We start from the raw sequence: 20,240 nt of genomic DNA on the forward strand, positions 1-20,240 counted from the left end.
CAGTAGACCTACACAGATGCAGAGAGAACACTGTGCCCATTTCTATTGCAGCTTCACCGATTTGTTAGGAAAGGAGAAATTTTAGAGCCATGAAAATCAAACACCTCTCCTGTTAAGACAGGCCAAGAGTTTTGGTTGCTTAGCCTGGAGAAGGCTCCAGGGTGACCTCAGTGCAGCCTTTTAACATATAAAGGTGGCTCACAGGAAAGAAGGATAGAGGCTTTTTATCAGGATGTGTAGTGAGAGGACAAGAGGCAGTGGTTTTAAAGTGAAAGAGGGTAGATTCAGCTGGGACATAAGGAAGAAATTTCTTATGATGGGACAGTGGAACAAGTTGCCCGGAGAAGTTGTGGATCTCTTTAAGTGCTCAAGGCCAGGCTGGATGGGGCTTGGAGCAACTTTGTCTAGTGGAAGGCAGGGTGTTGGATGAGATGATCTTTAAAGGTCTCTTCCAACCCAAAGCATTCTACCATTCAGTGAAGTACTAATCCAGTGGGATTTTTCAGTCTTTTTTTGATAAAAACCCCCATGTTTTTCAGGAGGAAACTGGAGGGCCAGTTACCAGGATGGGCAATGCTTCATTTATCAGGAGCAGAGGCTACTCTCTAGGAGTAGCATTTAGGATAGTTTCTAGCTGTCATATGTTTCTCCCCCGTGCAGAGCTGCAGTTAAATAAATAAGATTAGCCAAGATACATGGAGTTCTTCAGGGCTCTGCCAGATATTCTGTCAGGTCTTACACTGTTGGCCTATTAGAGTTTCCTCCTGCTTTCTGTTTGCACTAATCCACTGGAAACCCAGCCCTGGAGACCTGCCTCACTGACCCCCATATTCATTAAGACTAATTGTTGATACTGTACAATGGAAAAGCACCAGCACAATTAAAACAGCTCCTTCTCATGACAGAGCTTTTGTGAGATTGGCAGAGAGTCCTAATGAGGTCCCCGAACCCACCCATCACCCACTGCAGCCCCTCCAGCTGGTTCCATCCTCTGTGGCTGTGTGCCAGTCTGACACTGTGTGGCACGTACAAGTACTACAGCAGCCACTGTCACACCCGGCCAGGGGACACTTCCCTCTGCTTCACTGCCAGCTCCTTAGGCCTGGCACCTTAGAAATGTTTTCTCCTTTGTCCCTATTTTCTTCCCTTTTCTTCTTCTTCCTCCTACCCCAGACTCTCTGTGAGGAATGGTTTTCATTTAATCCAAGCGTGTTTGGCAAGAGATTCCTTTTGTCCTGCCTAGGAATCAAGGGCATTTTGAGGTCTTGTTGAGCAATAAATAAATATTTGAGTCGTATTTCTGTGCTTCCATTGTGGTGGCCCGGTCACTCATCTTGAGCTTTCCACCTTTGAAATCTGATGGAGAGAACGGTGTGAAGACACCTACATCTCAAAGCCACTCTTCATGTCAGCTCTTCATTATGCCAAGTAAGAATGAATATAAAACGATTTATCCTGGGGGCAAAGGAGAAATGTTGGATCCAGGCAACTGAATAAAAATATAAATACTGCCAGCTTTCAACAAAAGTTGATCTTCATTGAGTGTGACAATCACAGGCCAGAGAAAAAGAATTCTGTATACAGAATACAATTAATAGTGAGTTTTTGTGGAACTACCAGAGCTGCTGTTCCAACAGTCACCCATACAGGCAGAGGTAGTGGTCAGCAAGAGGTGCCAAGGGAATCCCTTAAAATAATGCTGCCATGGAAGCAAGGCTGCTAGGGAAATGGTCCAGCAGCACTGAGGGCCTGAGCAAAATCACCAAGGGCAACTGCCCAAGCAGGACTGATTTTCTGTTCGTTCTGCAATGGCAAATCCCATCATGCGCCCACAGCGTAGCAAAGGGGAGAACACGGGAGCGTAGCCCAGGTTTGCAGCTTTGAGCCACTCTGTGCACAGGAGAAAGTGGTTACACGTGACGTGTGCATCTGGTGACATAAAATGTGTTCATACCTGGGCAGCAGAGCGTGGTGTGGAATGCCCCAAGCTAGCGACGACCGGAACTAGTGCAGCCCTCTGCAACCAAGGACTTCAGGGATTAATCACTGGCGACATGAGGCCGCACATTAGGCTCTGTCAGCACCCCGCGCCCCCAGCAGCTCAAGGACAGGAGCCCCAGGGAGAGGGAGGACAGGGGACATACACACCTAACAGATCCAGGAGAGCTCAGGCTAGACTGTATCACACCAAGAGGAGGAGCATGTCCAAGGGCATTAAGCTTGCACTTTCCAGAGATACGAGAACTGTGTTTTTGGTCCCACCTCTGCCTCTATTCTTTATTCATATTTATAGGTAGCCATGGTGACTAATCAGACAGGAGATTTATGTCAGGCTTGCTGACTACTACCTATAATATATATATTTTATATATATATATAAAATATACATGCCTGGTTTAGGACAGCACTTTCCTGATATGGAGATGGACATATTTTGATTTGGGCTACAGCCCTTCACTTCCCCTTCATGCAGAGAATGCTATCCTGTATCCTGTAGATCTTTTTGCTCAGGCTGGAGCCAACTGACTGGAGCATTCAAAAAATGAAATATTTTTCTTTCCCCTCTTAGGAGAGGGGAGCACAGATAAGCCCTAGACAGACCTGCTCATGGTGAATGAGTTTTCTTCACTTGTGAAAGCAATTCTGCTTCTCCCTGCCCCTCCCCCATCCCCCCACCCCCTGTGATGCACATCCTGCCTCCAGACATGCTTCTTTCCTCTCCCGGATGTGAGGGTTGGAGGCAAGTAAATCCCATCTGTCTCAAATCCAACGGCAACCACTGTGTCAGATCCTGCCCTGCTTTATGTCTCATAAACACGTATTAATGACTCCGTCCATAAACCCTTCCACAACTACTGTTGTGCTGTAGTAAACTTTCTCTTGGCCTGGTATCAGCGAATGAAGCTTCAGCCCAAGGGAATCTGGCACAGTAGCAACTTATCTGCATAACACGTGGATGGCTGTAGAGTTGACATTTCTCTCCATTGCCAATATCGAAGGAAGTGAGAACAGGCAACCTGCAACCTACAGCACAACACTGGTTTGTCTCTCATTTCCTCCCCATCCAATAAATGCCTCAGAGACTTTCGGCAAAGCAGGAATATTTGCCCATGGTCTTGCACTTAAAAGCATATCCAAGTTATAATTGAATATTTTCCTCCAAAACAAAGGTAATAGGGATTGGGAAAATAATGTTTTAGGTGAACGTCTGCTGTCTGGCAACAAATTCTTTGGGGAAACACAGCTCGATACTCTTGCTGAAGGGGAACGAGTGAAATTACAAGACAGGGAAAAGTAACATGTCTTGAGAGGTTAAATGCAAAAGCCTGATTACTCCTCTCAATTATCCCAATCTTACTCTGTGAAATTCACTATTTGAGAAGTGTGTATTTCCAAATTATACTGAGATGAGCAAGAGGGTAAGTCAGTGAAATTACTAAATGAAAACCAACCCTTTTATATAGTGCATGCAACCCGACCAATTTAGTACAACAAATTCTGTACACATTTGAAGTATCATGAAAATAGTGTCTTTAATATACAGTTTATATACTTACAATACACGGTTTAAAGTTGTTCATATACATTACAGGGATATTTATTTGCACCTGGTTTAAATAATAATCTGCCTTCAGCCTTTTACACAAAAGCCCAAAACAGCACAGAATTCCACAAAACCCATGCTTCATTTTATAACGGAAATATACTAAGCCAAAGTTTTGGGGCTTTTTATTTTTTTCTTTTTTTCCCAAGTGTTACTTTTTTGACATACCCAAAGTGAATCTAAAGCGCTAAGAACTAACATATTTTTAATACAATTCAGAAGATTGTCCAAGTCAAGAGAATCACTCTGCAGATTTTCACACTGAAAATTTGGTTATTACACACAAAAATTGTGAAGTTGGAACAACTCCTGGATTATTAGGAGTTTAAGACATAACAAAATGAAGAGTCATTTATTGCTAGGTCTCAACAAGGGGCCTGCATTTCCAAACTGCCCTGCCATCCCTATAAATAAAAAGGACGATCCCTCTTGATTATTAGGATTTCATCTGTACCTTCTGGCTTGCATACAGGAACGCTGCAATTTCAGAGCATCAGGAAGAGGAGCCAGGAGAGCTGGGCTAAGCTGTAGTCCTCTCATAGGCCTGGTGTTTGGCTTTTAAGTACCACGGTGTAACCTCCTGCCAGGCCCGCAGGCAGGCAACCCACTGGGAAGCACACAAGAAGCTGGTGCCAGCACAATTTGTTTTGTGGGAGGACAATCAAGAAGTTGATTTAAGATGAAAACATAAGGGAAAACAATTATTTATAGATAGGTTTGAAACATGGTGCTTTTCAGGCAGCTTCGCTGTTTATGCTGTTTCTCTTGAAGCTGTTGCGGAACAAAGTTCATTTAAGTGGAGAGTAAACCTGTTGTATTAGAAAATACACAGTAATACACAGTAACTTCAAACCCTTGCTTCTAGCTGAAAAGAATACTTCAAAATGCATTTCCCTTCTAATTTTGGATGGACCAAATGTTTTCTGTCTAAGTTTCTAGCCGTAGGCAATTTTTACAATATGGCAAGAATAAGAACGCAAGTATGCACTTTGAGTTGCTGTCAGCACAGCTTTGGTTAGCCAGGCAGGCAGCAAGACAAAGAATCTCAATCCTAGGCACAATAAGTGTTTGAAAGAAACTAGCATTTTCCCTCAAGTTTCCTCTCCATGCCTCCCCTGCCCAATTCAGTGTCCACCTCCAGAAAAGCCTCCATGCCAGAATCCGGCTTTCACTGCTGAAGGCAGCATCAGTCCTTGTGCCAACACGCAACTGTTGCATAGAAAGGATGTGTTTCCTGGTGCAGGACAGAGAGACAGCTCCATACAGGATGACATGCCATATTTTTTGCTACCAAAACCCCCAGACAAACAAAAAACCCCAAGGGTAACACACAGCTCGGACACTGATAAACAAGTAAGCACCAGAGGCCTGACATTTATTTAATCTGAGGGAAGAAATCCAAGGTTAGGACTGGCCGATTTTAGCAGACTGCCTCAAAAATTTAAGTGATTTTTGGCCCACTCTGGCACAATGCTCAATGGTTACAGCTCTCAGGCCCCAAAGACAACCAACACAACTCCCACCAACATGGCTGGACTCCACTACTGCCCAAAACCAGATTGGTTTTCCCCACTGCTGACCTCCACGCTGTGCTTGGGAGTTGCCATAGCCTGGCTACCTATTGAAAGATACCCCTTTCCATAACCTAGGATCCAAAGGCTGAGTCACAACACTCCACTTGCTCAGTTTGCTCATCACTCTACTGATTTCAGCAGAGCAGATAACTTCAGTCCAGCTTGGGCACCACAGCAGGTAGATCGACACTGGAGTCATAAAATTCAAGGAACACAAATGTTAGGAACACCTAAGTCCCAAAAAATGGCTTGAAAAATGAAGGCAACGAGTGGCTAAGGGCAAAGGAAAAAGCTAAATGATAATACATTATGCACAAAAAGGTAAGCAGTGCCAAGCTAGAACGAGACAACTGGAAGGCCACCAATAGCAAGTTTGCAGGTAGAGGTTTTAGCTGTACTTTGGTGCACAGGCTCAGCTTCTGCAAACAATGCAGGCCTTTCTGTGGGCCAGTTGTATTTTGGTTTATGCATGTGAGATGTTGATGCAGCACAGTCATGAATGCAAATTCCACCAGTCTCTTTGCAAGAATAACCACTTCAAGCAGGTAAGCAGAGATAACAGAAGAGGTGTGAATCCACAGTCAAAGAAAACTACTTTGTCAGGGATGTTAATATACTGGGGGGTGTTAGCAATACTTAATGTTAATATTACCAAGATTGCAATTTTTTTTTTTTTGAGATATTTTAGGGTTTTTTACCTAGAATTAACAAGCTGAGCAAAACAATGACAAGTACCTGACATTAAATATTTGGCCCTTTCAAATTTGAACACTCATTTGACACAGTGAGGTTTAAAAGGCAATTGGTTTCAACTTGCATCTGTCTACCAACAAGCACACGTCTGAACAGTATCTGAATTTGATCTCGTCTTATTTGCAGCTAAAATATTTTAGGATGCTAATTAAAAAGCATTTGGAGAAAGCTATTCATCTGTTGCTTAAAGCCAATACATTATAAAAAAGAGGATTATGAAGTCTTGGGGGTTTTTCTATTGGGATATTTGTTGCCTTTACAGTACCCACAAGAACTGGGCTTTGCTTTCTGGTTGGGAACTGGTGATTTGCATTCTGCAAGACAAATAATGCACCTTGGCTTCGTCATGGTGACATGACATGAAATTTGTCCCAACAACAGAAAGCTCTATTTGCTAATAAATTATTTTTAATGAGTCAACATGGCTGAGAAAACAGGCAAACCTAGCAGTTTTGTCCCTGCTCTGTATTTTCTCTTGATGGTCCCAACTATGTGCCCTACAATGGAAATATTTTTTTATACATCAGAAAGGTAAACAAGGCAGGTGATGGTGTTCCCCTGGCCAGGGCTCTGCTCAGCAGCAAGTGAAGGTGAAACTGCTCTAGCATTCCTAGCTCTGACCACCTGAGGATCCTGGGCATGCACACTTGCTGAGGAGGAAGGGATAACATAGAGTGTTTCCTGAGGACCTCCACAAATCCTTGAATCCAGTATATAAAGGCAGGGGGATCCAGGAGTTTTTTAGACACATTTCAGAGAGCTCTGTCAACTACAAGAAATCCACAAAGGACTATCAAAAGTTAATCCTATTCCTAGCCATTTAAGCAGTTAAATTTGAGAGGTCTCCACGGGCAGACTAATGCCCACGTACCATCTCTGTGCTCCCTTTTAACTACTACTTACATGTGACATCTAGTGCAGATTTTGCAGCTGGGCAACTGAATTAGCACATCCTTTGATGCTCAGCCCCTCCCACTTTGACACCCACATCCTTCTAGCCCACTGCAAACAAGACAGGTGAACTGAAAAGATCACAAGCATTTCCTGTGGCATGGTCCAAAACCTCACTCAGCCCATTCTCAGCAGCATGCCGTGCTCTGTTTCCGATCCCTCCCACCTTGCCAACGCTTTATTTCAAAGGCATGACACAGGAGCACGATCACCTTCCCACACAGATCCGACCGCAGGAATAGGAGAGCAGACCGAGCGTGTTTTCAGACGATCAGAGCAGCAGCAGAGGAAGCACAAGGAGCTGTTACCTTCCACCACAGCACAGCTCCTGCAAGGGCTGTGCTAGCAGGCTGCTGCAGCAGGCAGGATCTGCTGAGAAAAGTCTGTGCACTGAACTGCTTTTCCCATGAGAAAGCTGCACGACCAGAAGTCATGCTATTTACTCCAGTCATCCGACTACAAAAGCAACTTTGAAATCTACAGGTCATAAACTTTTAATTGGCCAGGGCAGAGTGGCTCAGTAGAAAATCCCCCTTCTCCCTCCCCTCTGGGCAACGAGCTAAGCATGACTCTTGGTTTAAAAACATTTAACTCTTTTTGCTCAAAGTAACATGGAAAATGCATCCACGTTACAGATAGTCAGGAAGATACTGTTAATAAAAATAGTGCTGCAAGAATAGTGTGCTAGTGGCACTTCACAGAAATTCTTAACATTTTCAGATGTAGTGTCAAAACCAATGCTTTTGTATATCTGCAAGTTACAGCACATTGCCAAATATTATGTGAACAGAAATAATCCCGTAAGAAATACCTTTTTTTGCAGTTAACACAAAACTGTAAACTGGATTGGTGTGTGTCTTTCAGCATCAAATTGTTCAGTAATAAATACGACTAAGTCTTAACAGACTATGGAGTCAAAGTTCCCTTAGTGTCCGGTTTTTAGCAGCTGTTGAATATTCAGGGATGCACAAAGGCACACCTCTGCAGGTTCTCTACCTTTATTATTGACATAGAAAAAAAAGTCCATTCACCACTGAAAAATGTTTATCTGCATAGTAAGAATCTTTCTACTACTATTTACAAGAAGGATTTTTAGTGCAAAAAACAGGAAGCGATGTATTAGCTCAAATGTATCGAGCACACCTCATACAGTTTCCCTAAAAGCTAGCCAGCATCACATCTTGGGCCGCCAGCCATTAATGAACTGTAATATTTTCTTAACCTGCAATTTGCTTAGCTTGAAGTCTTCTGATAGGATTTCTTCTGTAAGCTGAACCAGTAAATTGCCATCAATCTTCTCTGTGACAAAAAACGATATGACATCTTCTGACAGACCAATAAACCTCAGCGATTTAGACACTTCCTCTATCGAGAGTCCAGAAAGGTCTGTGGGTGGCTGCCAGGGAGAGCCATCCCCACAAGACCTCGGTGCTAACTGGAGGTGGAGGGGAGATGAGAAGGGGTAAGACACAGAGAATGTATCCTGCATGCCCTTTTTAGCAAGATACTGGTCTTCCAAGATGTCTGGAGAGCCAGTTTTTGATTCCTCCTCGGCACCATCTATTTTCAGTGGCAAGGGACACATGTCTGTAACCGTCTTATCTTCACTTGACTTGGGTGCCCGAGGAGGTAAGGCAGGACACGAATGGCTCTGCTTTGTGTTGCTGACTCCCAGAGTTTTCTCATCAGTGCAGTCTAGAGAGTAACTTGCTGACTTTGGACAGCTGGAGATGGTGTTTGTGAACTCTGTTGGAGTCAGCGGGGAGTACCCCGTTGGGAGCTCACACCCATCGAAGTCAAAAGTCAAAGGTGCTGGACAGTTTCTCTTTGGCGTACCTGGAGTCTTCTGTCTGGGGTAACTGTAGCTCCTGCTTGGATCAAGCAGGAAATCACTCCTGTTCAGGCCTTCAGCAGTTCCTGAAAAATGGTTTGGCCAAGATAACCTCGAAGGCAGAGCTTCAGCTGAGGGGCTTCCCAAAGGCATTGTGCTCTCAGGCTCTTTGGATTCAGATTTCATCATGTTACACGGGTAGCAGGAAACGGGTGTGCTCTCAGTTGGGTTGGTGTTGTCGCTCTCTGTGACATTACTTAAGGAACAAAGCAGAAAAGATGTTGTTAGTAAGAAAAAAATTGGCATTTCAATAAACTCATAAATCATCTGACAGAGTCAGAGGGTGACCGTCACAAGGAAAGAATCTTCTTTCCTCCAGCAGAACTTTTCACATTTGAATTAACATGTTTGAATTAATGCACTGACAGTTCCTTCACCCCTTCTATAAGCCTGACAAGATGCTGATATACCCAAAAGCTCCATGTCTTGTTTTTTCAAGCTCATAAAAACAGTGGATGTCTCAATTCAGTTCTGTGTCATCACACAAACACTCAGTTTTTCACTGTTGAATTCCTGAGGGATACCACCATGGATGAGAAACAGCCTCACACATACTAGAAAGATGTTCTAGTCCAGTACTTTTCTATATATAGAGCACAGATGTGTCATGGTATGCAAAAGCTCATGTGAGGGGCAGGTCACCCCTGCACTAGGCCATGTGCACCAGGGCAGAGTAGAGAGACACAGAGTGAGTTAATGCTCACTGCCAAAGGATGAGTTTTAGCAGGAAGGGTAAGCAGACTTAGCTGGACGTGCTGAAGTATCAGGCTTTAAGCTTACCCACAGTAACTTGTTGATGTATCTGGATCTTTAAAATGCTTTGATGTTAAACACTTGCTCTTCAAAGGCACCTAAAGAAAGTTACCCTGATTCACTTCCAGGTGGGGAACTAAGCTCAGCCTGTCCCAGGGAACTTATGGTTTATATCCAGGCGTTCCCAAGAGACGGAGATGACAACAAAAGCACGCAAGCTGTTATCAAAAGCAAATGTTTGCTGATTCTATGCCACTTTCTAAAAGAAAATGTAAAAGATTGTGCTGATCTTTGGAATTTTGGCCAACTAAACCAGAACACTGGAAAAACACTTAGCAGACTTACAAAATCCTTACTCAACAGAACAGACAGAAACCAGTTGAAAAAAATTGTTTTAATTAGTCACCTATCTCTCCTGAAAACTAACTACTCAAGAAAGAAACTCAGCAGTCACCCCATGACAGCTCAGTGGAAACTGCTTGAGAATGGAGCAGCTATCAAAAAACCAGCATGGTTTTCAGTGGATTGACACAAAATTACTTCCCCGTGTACTTACAGCGGGTCAGAGAGGAAGCCAGACTGGATTTGCCCAGATCAAATACAAAGTGCAGATGCGTAAAAACAGCTCTACTCTACATCACTGGAAAATATCCATCCCAACAGATGCAGTTTCCCTCTTTCTAACCATCCCTCAGTCTCCATTCCGTGCCTTCCGAACTTTTCGTCTCTTTACGTCACTAATACAAGTCTGACAGGTAAAGCAGCTGGATGTTTACAAAAGGAGAGATGGGGTTTTCCCCACTCAGCAGGGATACACCATCAGCTGGTCACTTCTGGCTGCTGAAAGGCCAACTGGTGTATTGCACACAGTGCAAATCATTTTTCACAAACCAAGCCATCAAGCTGAGGAAACAGTCAGCGAGGTGTTGTAAACAACCAACCGTACAGAGCAATTAAATTGATTGATCCTGTTTCTCTTCTCTAATTCCATACTAGAACTGGAACATTTATTGATTTCGAAAATTAATGGAATTCCTGAAAACTGATAAAGTAACGTTTTAACATTTTCAAAGTACTTCCTTATTCATCCTCCACTAAAATTAACTCCCTGGGACTCAGTGCCAAAGGATGCAAGACAAGCCTCAAATACAGCTGAAGTCAGGTATCAGGCAGATAAGGACAAATCATACTGACTTTGTTTCCATTTAAAATATTGCCTGCAACCCTTCATGATCCAGAAAACAAGACCATTGATATAAATCGCAAAGCAACTTCACCAGCAATCTGGCTACTCCACACAATGCCAATTTTCTAGTAGCTTCCTCTGCAACACAGAGGTGCTGGTAGGTCAGCTCTACCAAAATGGAGGTGTCTGGTCTGGACCCAGGTGGAGATGAATTTCATGCAAATACTGTGAAGTTCAAGGCAAATCATAGAATCACAGAATTGTTTAGGTTGGAAAAGACCTCTAAGATCATCAATCCAACCATTACACAGCACTGCCAAGTCCACACTAAACAATGTCCCCAGGTGACACATCTACACTTTTTTTGAACACTTCCAGGCATAGTGACTTCAACACTTCCCTGGGCAGCCTGTTCCAATGCTTGACAGCCCTTTCCATGAAGAAATTTTTACTAATACCCAATCTGAACCTCTCCTGGTGCAACTTGGAGCCATGTCTTCTCATTCTATTTGCTTGTTAGCTGGGAAAAAAGACTGACCCCCACCTCACTACAACCTTTTGCATTCCTGAGAAACTTCACTTCTGTTTTCCTAGTTTTTTCATAGTTTTTTGGAAGGCAGATGTATTCTTAGCTACAAAGAGAGAAAGCAGCATTTGGTGGGCCCCAAAAGCTGGGAGGTCTTGTGCTCAACCTCCTGTGGAGTAGACCTTGACAGAACTACCCAACAGGCTTTCATAAAATAAGCAAGCAGCCTTGATCTAGAGTGATCATTGCCAGATCCACAACACTAAGCTGCAAATGTGCAGTATGGCTTAGTAAGGCAATTCCAGCACAAGTTATTATCCCAACTGCATCCAGGCTGAAATTAAGTCAGTGATGTTTCAGATTAATTTGTAATATCCACACACTGTGTCATTGAAGGGGTACCAAAAATAATGGCAAGAAGACATCCAAGGCAAAAAGGAGGTGAGGCTTCAGAAGGTGCATATACTTTCTGAAGCCAAAGGAAGGACACTGTATCACTAAGAAAAGCTATGCAGCCACATAATTCAGAATTTACTGTCAACTTTCAACCAGCCTGGGTGGATTTTCCAGTTTGTGGGTCGTGCTGAAGTGTGTTTGATGGGGAAGCTGTCTGGCCCCCTTCTGCTACACCTCACTTCACACTCAGTGGTGTCTGCTGGTCTTTCTGTCCTCCATCACATCCACCCTGTAGGTTCCCATATAGTTAGCACAACACATTTCTGGATTACCACACTCTTTTTGTGTCCCTGATTATCAGAGCTGGCTGCACTGCATGCAGCACTGCAATCCCACCCAAAAACTAGCTTTGAGGTGGTCTGGTTTGAAGATTCAAGCCTTTCAAGTAACATGGAGAACTATACATGATTTTTTAATTAGACAGCCTATGTCACCTAAGAGCGGTATTACCTCTAGCAATGTGTGCAGGTATTTAATATCGACTGCTATGTCCTATCTAGTAAAACCTAGTCCCTGCTGGAGCTTTTCTTCCTTTTCAATCTTTAAAAATAACTTGACAGGTTAGCCCGTTTTACAAAAAGTCAGCAAGTCTGACACCATACCGCCCCTTAGAAACAAGCGCCTTTAAAAAGAACAGTGCTAAATTTAACTTTCTCAGAAAGTGCTAGCACGGTGCTCCCACAGCTCAGACACATACATGTTGTGCAGTCCTGAGGAGTAGTAGGACAGAGTGGGGCTGGGAGAGCGGGTCTGCTGTCGTGCAGGTTTCACTGTGCGAGGAGGGATGGAAGGACTGGTGGAGGACGGCTTTGAACTCCGTGGTGGGACCGGGGGAGCGTTGAGGAGCCTGCATTCCTCTTTTACCTGTACAAAAGAAGAACACGTAAGCAAGCAGCAAGAAAATCTGGGCAACAGCAGCCTCAGCCAGATGAAACACATCTGGTTCTGCCTTACTCTTTGAAAGGAAATAATTAAAAAGGGAGAAGAAGAGAGAAATGAAAAAGTATATACATTTGCAACAGTATGTAGCTGTCAAAGAAGTCCAAAAGAACACTTTGCCACTAGTAGAGCTACTAGCAATCTTTTTTAGGGCACGTTTCAGCAGTTTGATTGCCACTCATTTAAAAAGTAAAAGAGCCTTCCAGTAACATAGAAAATCAGACAGACTGTTCCTGATATTATACATTCTGTAAGGAGCAATTCATCATGCCTAAACTTCATTAGTGTTGTTTATTTAGATGTAATAAACCAAGCTTATGTAATGAAAAGATCTCAATATACTTTGATGTTTCCTGACTTACTTCACCAGTGATAGTCAGTCATCCAGCTCTAGGACGATTCCCAGCCTCCCTCCCTCAGGAATAGTACATGTATCTCATATTTACCAGCTTCTGGATTCAAACTTGGAGCTTCAGTCCTTCTGTAGCTGCCAAGGCAGGGCAGGATAAGGCTGTCCAAAATGTAGAAGTGGAAAGGTGTGGGCACAAGAGTCTGTTCAGTGAACGAAGCCAACAGGTCTGCTCCATGCAGCCAGACAACCTTGCAGCTTAAAACACACAGCTGTAGCACTGCTCACCTGAAATTTAGTTTGGTGTGTCTATGTAGGAGCAAAATGTCAGGATCCATCCCCATATAAAAGACGATGGTTTTAAGGATTTAATCTCATCAGGACATATTTGGGAGAGCAACTTTATTTAGTAGGGCTAGAGGTGAGAAGGCTGCTGAGAATTAGGCTGCCAGGCAGGATTTTTAACAATTCACCACCTGCCCCTGGGCAGGAGGAGACCTCTATGTTCTCCTTGTCTGAAACAGTCTTAGATGCATCAGAAAAGGGAAATTATTTTTGTGTTTGAAAGCTGAAGTTTATTTTAAAATTTTACAACACTGCAGAACTAAAAGTTATCTTAGCAGTTCTGCAACACATAATTAGCAATTAAAGTGATTTAATTTACTTAAAAACAAAATAAATGTGGAACCTTTTGCAATCCACTTCAGTGCTTTCAAAATGCAATAACATATTTAGTACTTTTGTGAAATGGAAAACTGGGGACTAGGACATTGTACTACATTTTTTCCCTAATTCAAAACAAGTCAAAATTACAGGAAATGCCCGACAGCATAAAACACTGAAATAAATCTTGTTCTAAGGGTTCTTATTTGCTCTTTCAAGGAAAGGAAAAAAAAATGAATCAATTTTATTCATGTTTGTGATTGAATTCAGGCATAAAACTCTTCAGCCATTTTAGTGTTGTGCCCCAAGGATGCCTGAAGCCTTTTTTCCCTCCCCAAGTCAGAATAGGCAAAGTTAATATGGAATGCTATTGAATATATATCCATGGGGTTAGAGACACCATTCAGGGGAGCTCTTGGAGCACAGCAGATGGTCAAAGGCTTAAAGTGTTTCTTTCCTGGGAAGACTGAGGCATTCAAAGGTGCTGGCATAACAAACTATGCCAAACTCTCTTGCTGACCTAGATTGCAGATCAGAAGGAAGCCATAAATAATACCTGTTTGCAGTCCCGTTTGGTCTCTGTCATAAAACTGTAATTACAGCTGCCACACACAGCTCCCAGGAAACCCAACAGAGGAATAAAAAGTAGAGATATGCAGATTAAATGGACAAGAGCAAGGGAAAGCTTCAGGAAAGCCACGCTCACTAGGTCCAAGAGAATGGCAATGAAATAAATAAGGGAGATGAGTGGAACAGCCACAGTGTGACAGGACAATGACCTCGATGGCTGCTGCTCTTAGCTGGAAATACTCTTTGCCCTGGAAGCACTAGATGTCACATGGCTGTGAGATACAGATAAAACACATTTACACTGCACAACCTGAAACTTCTATTCAACACTGACCTCTCATGCTCCAAACCTCCTTCCTGTGACCTAGGAATGGTGACCTGTTTCCAATGGCATAAGGTGCTATGTTGATTTTAAGACCTCTGCTCCTTTTCCTTGCTGCCAAGCCCTGCCAGCACCACCGGGGCCCTGGGGTGTCACTGCTGAATCTGGGTGTCACGGTGCCTATTGCAGTGACCAGCTCTGCAGCTGCCTGGATAAAACCTGCCCTGTCACCAGTATGACTGTGAGTGTAACACAGAGCAGTTCCATGCTCCTCATCCCCAGGAGCCTGAACTTCCGGCGCACTCCATCAGGGATGTGCTTTATATCAATCAGGAAAACAGCCTCTGACTTTATGCAAATTAGTGTTTGGGGAATGAAGCAATTACTAATTTACAAGCCTTAATTCAGAAGTTATTCTCCCCTCCTCTGCCTTCTGCCTTCATGCTGCTTTGATTTTTCTGAAAGGTATTTAGAAAATACACGTGATATATCAGAATGCTTCATCCTGCTGGAGAGAAGAAAACCAGAACAGCTTCTGAAATACCCAGATGTCCTTTCCTGTCCTGCAAACAGCTCCTGGACAGACATTTTAAATTTAGTGCAAAAATACAATTGCCAGCCAACCTTTATACAGAAACGCTATGGAATATCATTCTAGAGGGAGTGATGACTAAACCGCATGTTCTTCAGCAGCTCCTGAGATCTACTTACTCTATAAATACCTACATGAAAACCATGCAAACCTCTCCTCAGCCCCAGCCCACAGACGAATTCAGTAGGTCACTGATACTCACTCCAAAGCTGTTCCAGGAAGCCATAAAACCAAGTCTAAATTATTATAATCTGTGGAAATGTAGGTTTTTAGCTTTATTTTTAATGGGGCTACACCCCCTGCCCACTTTTAAATGCAAGCTAATATCTTAAGCAGAAGTTATTTCTCCAACATGGCTAGAAAGCAATGTCCAAATTGCTGACAGCACTCACACATTACCTCAGTAATGTAAGACACACATGACAAAATTCCACACTTTACAGAATAACTCTCAAGGGCAACATACACATCTACCCCAAATGTCACCCTGCTGGCCCCAAAAGGGAGTCACTATGCCATGGGGATTCCCCAAGTATGAGGGTCCACACCAATGCTGTGCAGGTGCTCCACAGCTCTCCCAGCACCCTACTTCCCACACCTCAGGGATGACATAAGACCCTCATATCTCAGGCATGATCCGGGCATCAGCACCCCCACAGCACAAGGGCTGCCCTCACCTTGCTGCAGGGGCAGCCTTCCTCCCCCACCACCCACTCCCCGGCACTCCAGCACTCCTCTGACCCTGTGCAGAAGCAGTGCAGCTCGCAGAAATCAGCAGGAAACTAATCATTTTCCAGATCCAGACCTGGCTGCCTGCCCAGGCACAGGAGTGCCAGAGCCAGCACAAAAGAGAAGCCAGGATGATGTGTCTGGGAAAGGAGGAGGAGGAGGAGGTGGAGGAGGGTGGGACCAGCCCCACGTCAGTTAATGTCAGTGTAGGCTGCCAGGGAGCCTCATCCCGATATGGTGCTGCTGGGCACTCGTCCAAGAGTCTGGACAAAGTGTCAGTGCATACCTGACCTCAGAGGCAAGGAAGTGCTCTTGGGTTCGTAAACACTTTGCTAAGAAGACATAATGTCTTGCCTTTCCTGGCTGCTCCAGCTGCTGCATTTGCTTTTCAGGCAGTTTTGGTGGCACAGTCCAAGGGCTGCAGTTGGGCATTTCATGCCTGCATGGCGTCCTCCTCCCCTCTCCTCGCTGCACCTCCCTAGGAAGCACAGAGCCTGGCCAGGGGCATCCCCACGGAAATCCACTGCAGGCTAACCCAGTATGAATGAACACAACTTAGCTTTCAACCAGGTTCTGACCTGACTTGTGAGGGAAAGGCTACAGCCAACACTACTGGACTGTGAGATGGCAGGAAGAAAGGTGTGGGATCATCATGGTTTGCTACAGTTTGGTCTCAAATTAGTCTTAATTTACTGTACAGCCATGCTCTTGAAATCACCACAGGACTTGTAAGAGGAATTATATATTTTTTTAAATTCCAGAAAAAACGCTGCAAAACAAATTTGATAAATGATATCCACCAAGATTCATGCAATATAAATATGTATCACTGACACTTTGCTAAAGACACCTAAATAGTCTTTCCTGGGGAATCTTCTTTTCTCCTTTCTTTCTTTTTTTTTTTAAAATAATGTTTAGGACTGTGTCAAGAGAGCACATAACAGGTGGATTCTCCAGCCAGTCCACATAAGCTCCTGTTGATAACACGTATTCGCATTTTTCCTCCGAAGTCTCCATGACCTTTCAGGTTTGGAGAACTGATTTCTCCCATGAGTTTTCATTAAAAACCTTAGGCCAGGAAACATGCTCTGTTCAAAACCGACTAGAAGGCTCATTTATCAATTCTGCAGAGCTCCTATTTAAACATATTTTCTTTCCATAAGCAGTACAGAATGATTAGTTAAGGTCTAGTTCGATCAAGTTTCCTTGAGGATAGTGCCACAATATTCTTCAAAATCTGCTATAGGCTCACAGTAGAGAAGACCATCTCTCATTAACAAACACTTCAAATCTGTAAAAATTATAGCTGTTCTCATTATCAGAGCCTGTTAACCGAAGACACACTAAGGTCATCTGAGGCAGTTTGTGTGTGTGTGGTCATGCCCCACACACTTTGGCCGCAGAAAGTATGAGAAAACATGGAGGTCACATGGAGAGATGATGCGGAAAGCAAGAGAATGAAATGACTCAGCTATTCTTAGACCTTGTTTGTGTGAGCAAGAAACCGAAAATAAATATCATCTGAAAGTATCAGGATTAAGCTACTAGATCAGTAGTATTTAATATACTCTTGTGATTTTTAAGACATGACTTAGACACAGTAGGAAACTAGCTGAAGTTGCACATCTTGCGAAGTCTGACTGCTTTCTTGCCCTGTATGTGCCCTTCCCCCTCCACCAAGTATTTCCTAAAAAGATCTGCATGCAAACTCTTCACCACCTAAAGAAAGAAACAAACAAACATAAATAACCCTGACTTACTGCTTCTGATTTGGGAGGCACTGGAGGTGGAGGTAGGGAAACATCTGAAGACTTTGTGGTTGTTCCGATAGTTGCAGGCACAGGAAGAGACGCGGTACCACACTTTGATCGGAAAGATCCTCTGTAGTTGTCACACTTGTTCTTCTCACTTAGCGAGCAAGAGAGAGGCTGATCGCCACCCTTTCCAGAGCCTTGGTCCAACCAGAGCTCTTCATAAGGAAGTTCTGATTTTGTAGGCAGAAACATCGATTCTTCGCTAACTTCAGGGAAAAGATAATCACTGCTACTGTCCCCCGACTCCTGGTACTGAAGAGCATCGTGAGAGAACAGGGCCCACTCATTACACAAGTCCCTGCAGCCGTGGAGGTTCACCTCGCTATTCCCATGCAAGTTGTTGCCATAGACGCAGACGGAGAGCCGGTGGAAGGACTGCGTGAGCTCGTCCCGCGCGTAGCTGAGGGAGTTTGGCACGTGGCTGTGCCCTGTGCACCGGCTCTTCTTCGGGCTCTTGCAGTCGTCGTTCCAGTCAGTCTTTACATCTCGCACGGCACGAGAATACTCGTCTATGTCAAACTGTTCCTGGCATATGTTGAACCAGTGCTGGATGAGGGGTTCGTGCCACAGCTCCCCCTTCACCACACTATCAGGTAGAATAAATTTTGGAAGAGTCAAGTGCAAAGGAAAATGCATGGGAATGATTTTGTTTCCACGAAGCACGCAACAAACTACAACAGTCTTGGTCTGAATGTTGACAAACTTGTACCTGTGCCCCTCACGGATAAAATGCAGGTCATAAGGGTTTCTTGGTGTAGGACTCGGCACTGTCACATTAACGGGCAGCCTGGTTTTTTCTACTATATTGCGAATTGTGTGCTCCCCTTCTTGCATCTGCACCTCCAGTGGGCTGCGAGTGCTGAACTTGCCCTTGCACTGGAAAGGGAGACTGATGCTCTCGTTGGTCCTGTGGTTCATGCAGATGAGGCAGGGCATTTTGCCTCTGCCTAGCTTACTAATTGAATTAAGCTTCCCGATTTTTTTGAAGATGGTGTTGAGCCGTGACTTCTCCTTAGAAGATTTTGCATAAAGGATTTCTGCTTGCCCCATTAAAGTGAGCTCATCCCCAGTACTAAGGGTAATGTTGTAAACTTCAGTGTCTTCATTGCATTCACCTGAAGCTACCTGCAAAATAATAATAAAAAATTTGGTTTTCGCCCAACGAAGACAATACTTCAATCACATCAAATCTCTTGAGACTGAACTTACAATACTATGTACTGGAAAAAACGAAAGTAACTTTATTTGAACAGCCAACTGGTCAAGTGCAAGGTGTTTAACCCAAAGCTCGGCTAAGTAAGCTTTTAAAATTGTTCAGCACATTCCTGCATCTTACTTGAGAGGAAAGAGCCACCTGAAACTGCCAAAGAAGACATGAGAACAAACATTATCATTTTTTAAAGAAAGGGCAAATCCACATATCCCAATAGTTCGAACAGCCGTTTGTGTCATACAGCTATGACAGACCATGGCTGGATTCCCTTGGGTATCTTTTCCCCACACCCTTGTTTTTTGCTGTTTGCTAGAACTTATTTGCCAGGCTCTTGAGGGAAACAAACTTCTTTCACCATCTTCAGCTCCCTGAGGAGCAGAAAAGGTGATCTCATCATTACAGATGAAGCATATCCCTTTGATATAATCTTTTCCAGGCTAGGGGGAATGACAGATGACATCTATTCCCTGAAGGAGAAATCAAGAATATTGGTCTATCCCATATGCCTAACCCCCCTCCCCCCGGTTTGCTCTCCTAGTCATAGACTTCCTTCCTCATTTTTTGATCATAATTGCAATTTAAGAGATTAAACAACATATGCACAGCCATGTGTGAGCTTTTCTAGTATGGAAATTGTACCAGGAGAAAAAACCCAACAAAACAGATGTCCAAGGCTCATTTGCTCCTGAAGTTATTTCCTTAAGACCGAAATAACTCTTTATAGACAAGATTGCTGTGCCTCATATTTGAGTGGTTTAACATGAAAAGCCCTTTCCAGGGACCTAACAGAACCACCCAGTTCTTTGGTAGCAGCAGATTCCTACTCATAAATGAAGGTGCACCAGATAAACACTACTCATCTGTTAAAGACCATTTTATTTGAGAATATCAAACATACTAAAGAAATTGCCAATGAAAACATATGCTAAAATTGTATATCCCTTCTTCACCTCTGAAACCCCTAAAGACTTCATGGACTTGAGTGAAGTTCAAAATCCAGGCTTCGAACCCGGGTATCATCACACAATAGCCACTGCATGAAATGAAAGCTGTAATTCCAGTAAGTTAATAACTGACAAGCGCTGTGAATAATGCTTCCTCTTGTAAGACGTGACCTGCAATTCCCCCGTATTTGCAGAACTGTGATTATCTTCTGCAAGCCTCTCGGAGCAATTGCACAGGCAGCGCAGGCGAGGTGTGCCGCCTTAGCACTTCAGGCTTGGGGTTTCTGGAGAGGAAGTCATTCAAACCCTGAATTATCTAAACAAACACTAATTGGTCTAATCCAGGAAACTACTAGGATTTATGGTACGTAATACTCATTCACAGTTTGCACCACTGGCCTGACAGCATTT

General features: G+C 43.6%; 1 protein-coding gene across 2 annotated transcripts in view; it reads right to left on the minus strand.

Moving 5' to 3' along the window:
• Positions 1 to 3,514: 3,514 nt before the first annotated feature.
• Positions 3,515 to 20,240, minus strand: part of GAREM1 (GRB2 associated regulator of MAPK1 subtype 1) — a 102,499-nt gene continuing 85,773 nt past the window's right edge. For both annotated transcript variants that reach the window (XM_069004672.1, XM_069004673.1), the window contains 3 exons: positions 17,619 to 18,797; positions 12,392 to 12,558; positions 3,515 to 8,969 (listed from right to left, as the gene is read on the minus strand). In XM_069004672.1, the coding sequence (XP_068860773.1) occupies positions 8,057 to 8,969; positions 12,392 to 12,558; positions 17,619 to 18,797 (2,259 nt within the window). In that variant the 3' untranslated portion in view covers positions 3,515 to 8,056. The remainder of the gene's footprint in view (positions 8,970 to 12,391; positions 12,559 to 17,618; positions 18,798 to 20,240) is intronic.

The sequence above is a fragment of the Aphelocoma coerulescens genome, chromosome 2 (assembly GCF_041296385.1).
Source record: "Aphelocoma coerulescens isolate FSJ_1873_10779 chromosome 2, UR_Acoe_1.0, whole genome shotgun sequence".
NCBI classification, from domain to species: Eukaryota; Metazoa; Chordata; class Aves; order Passeriformes; family Corvidae; genus Aphelocoma; species Aphelocoma coerulescens.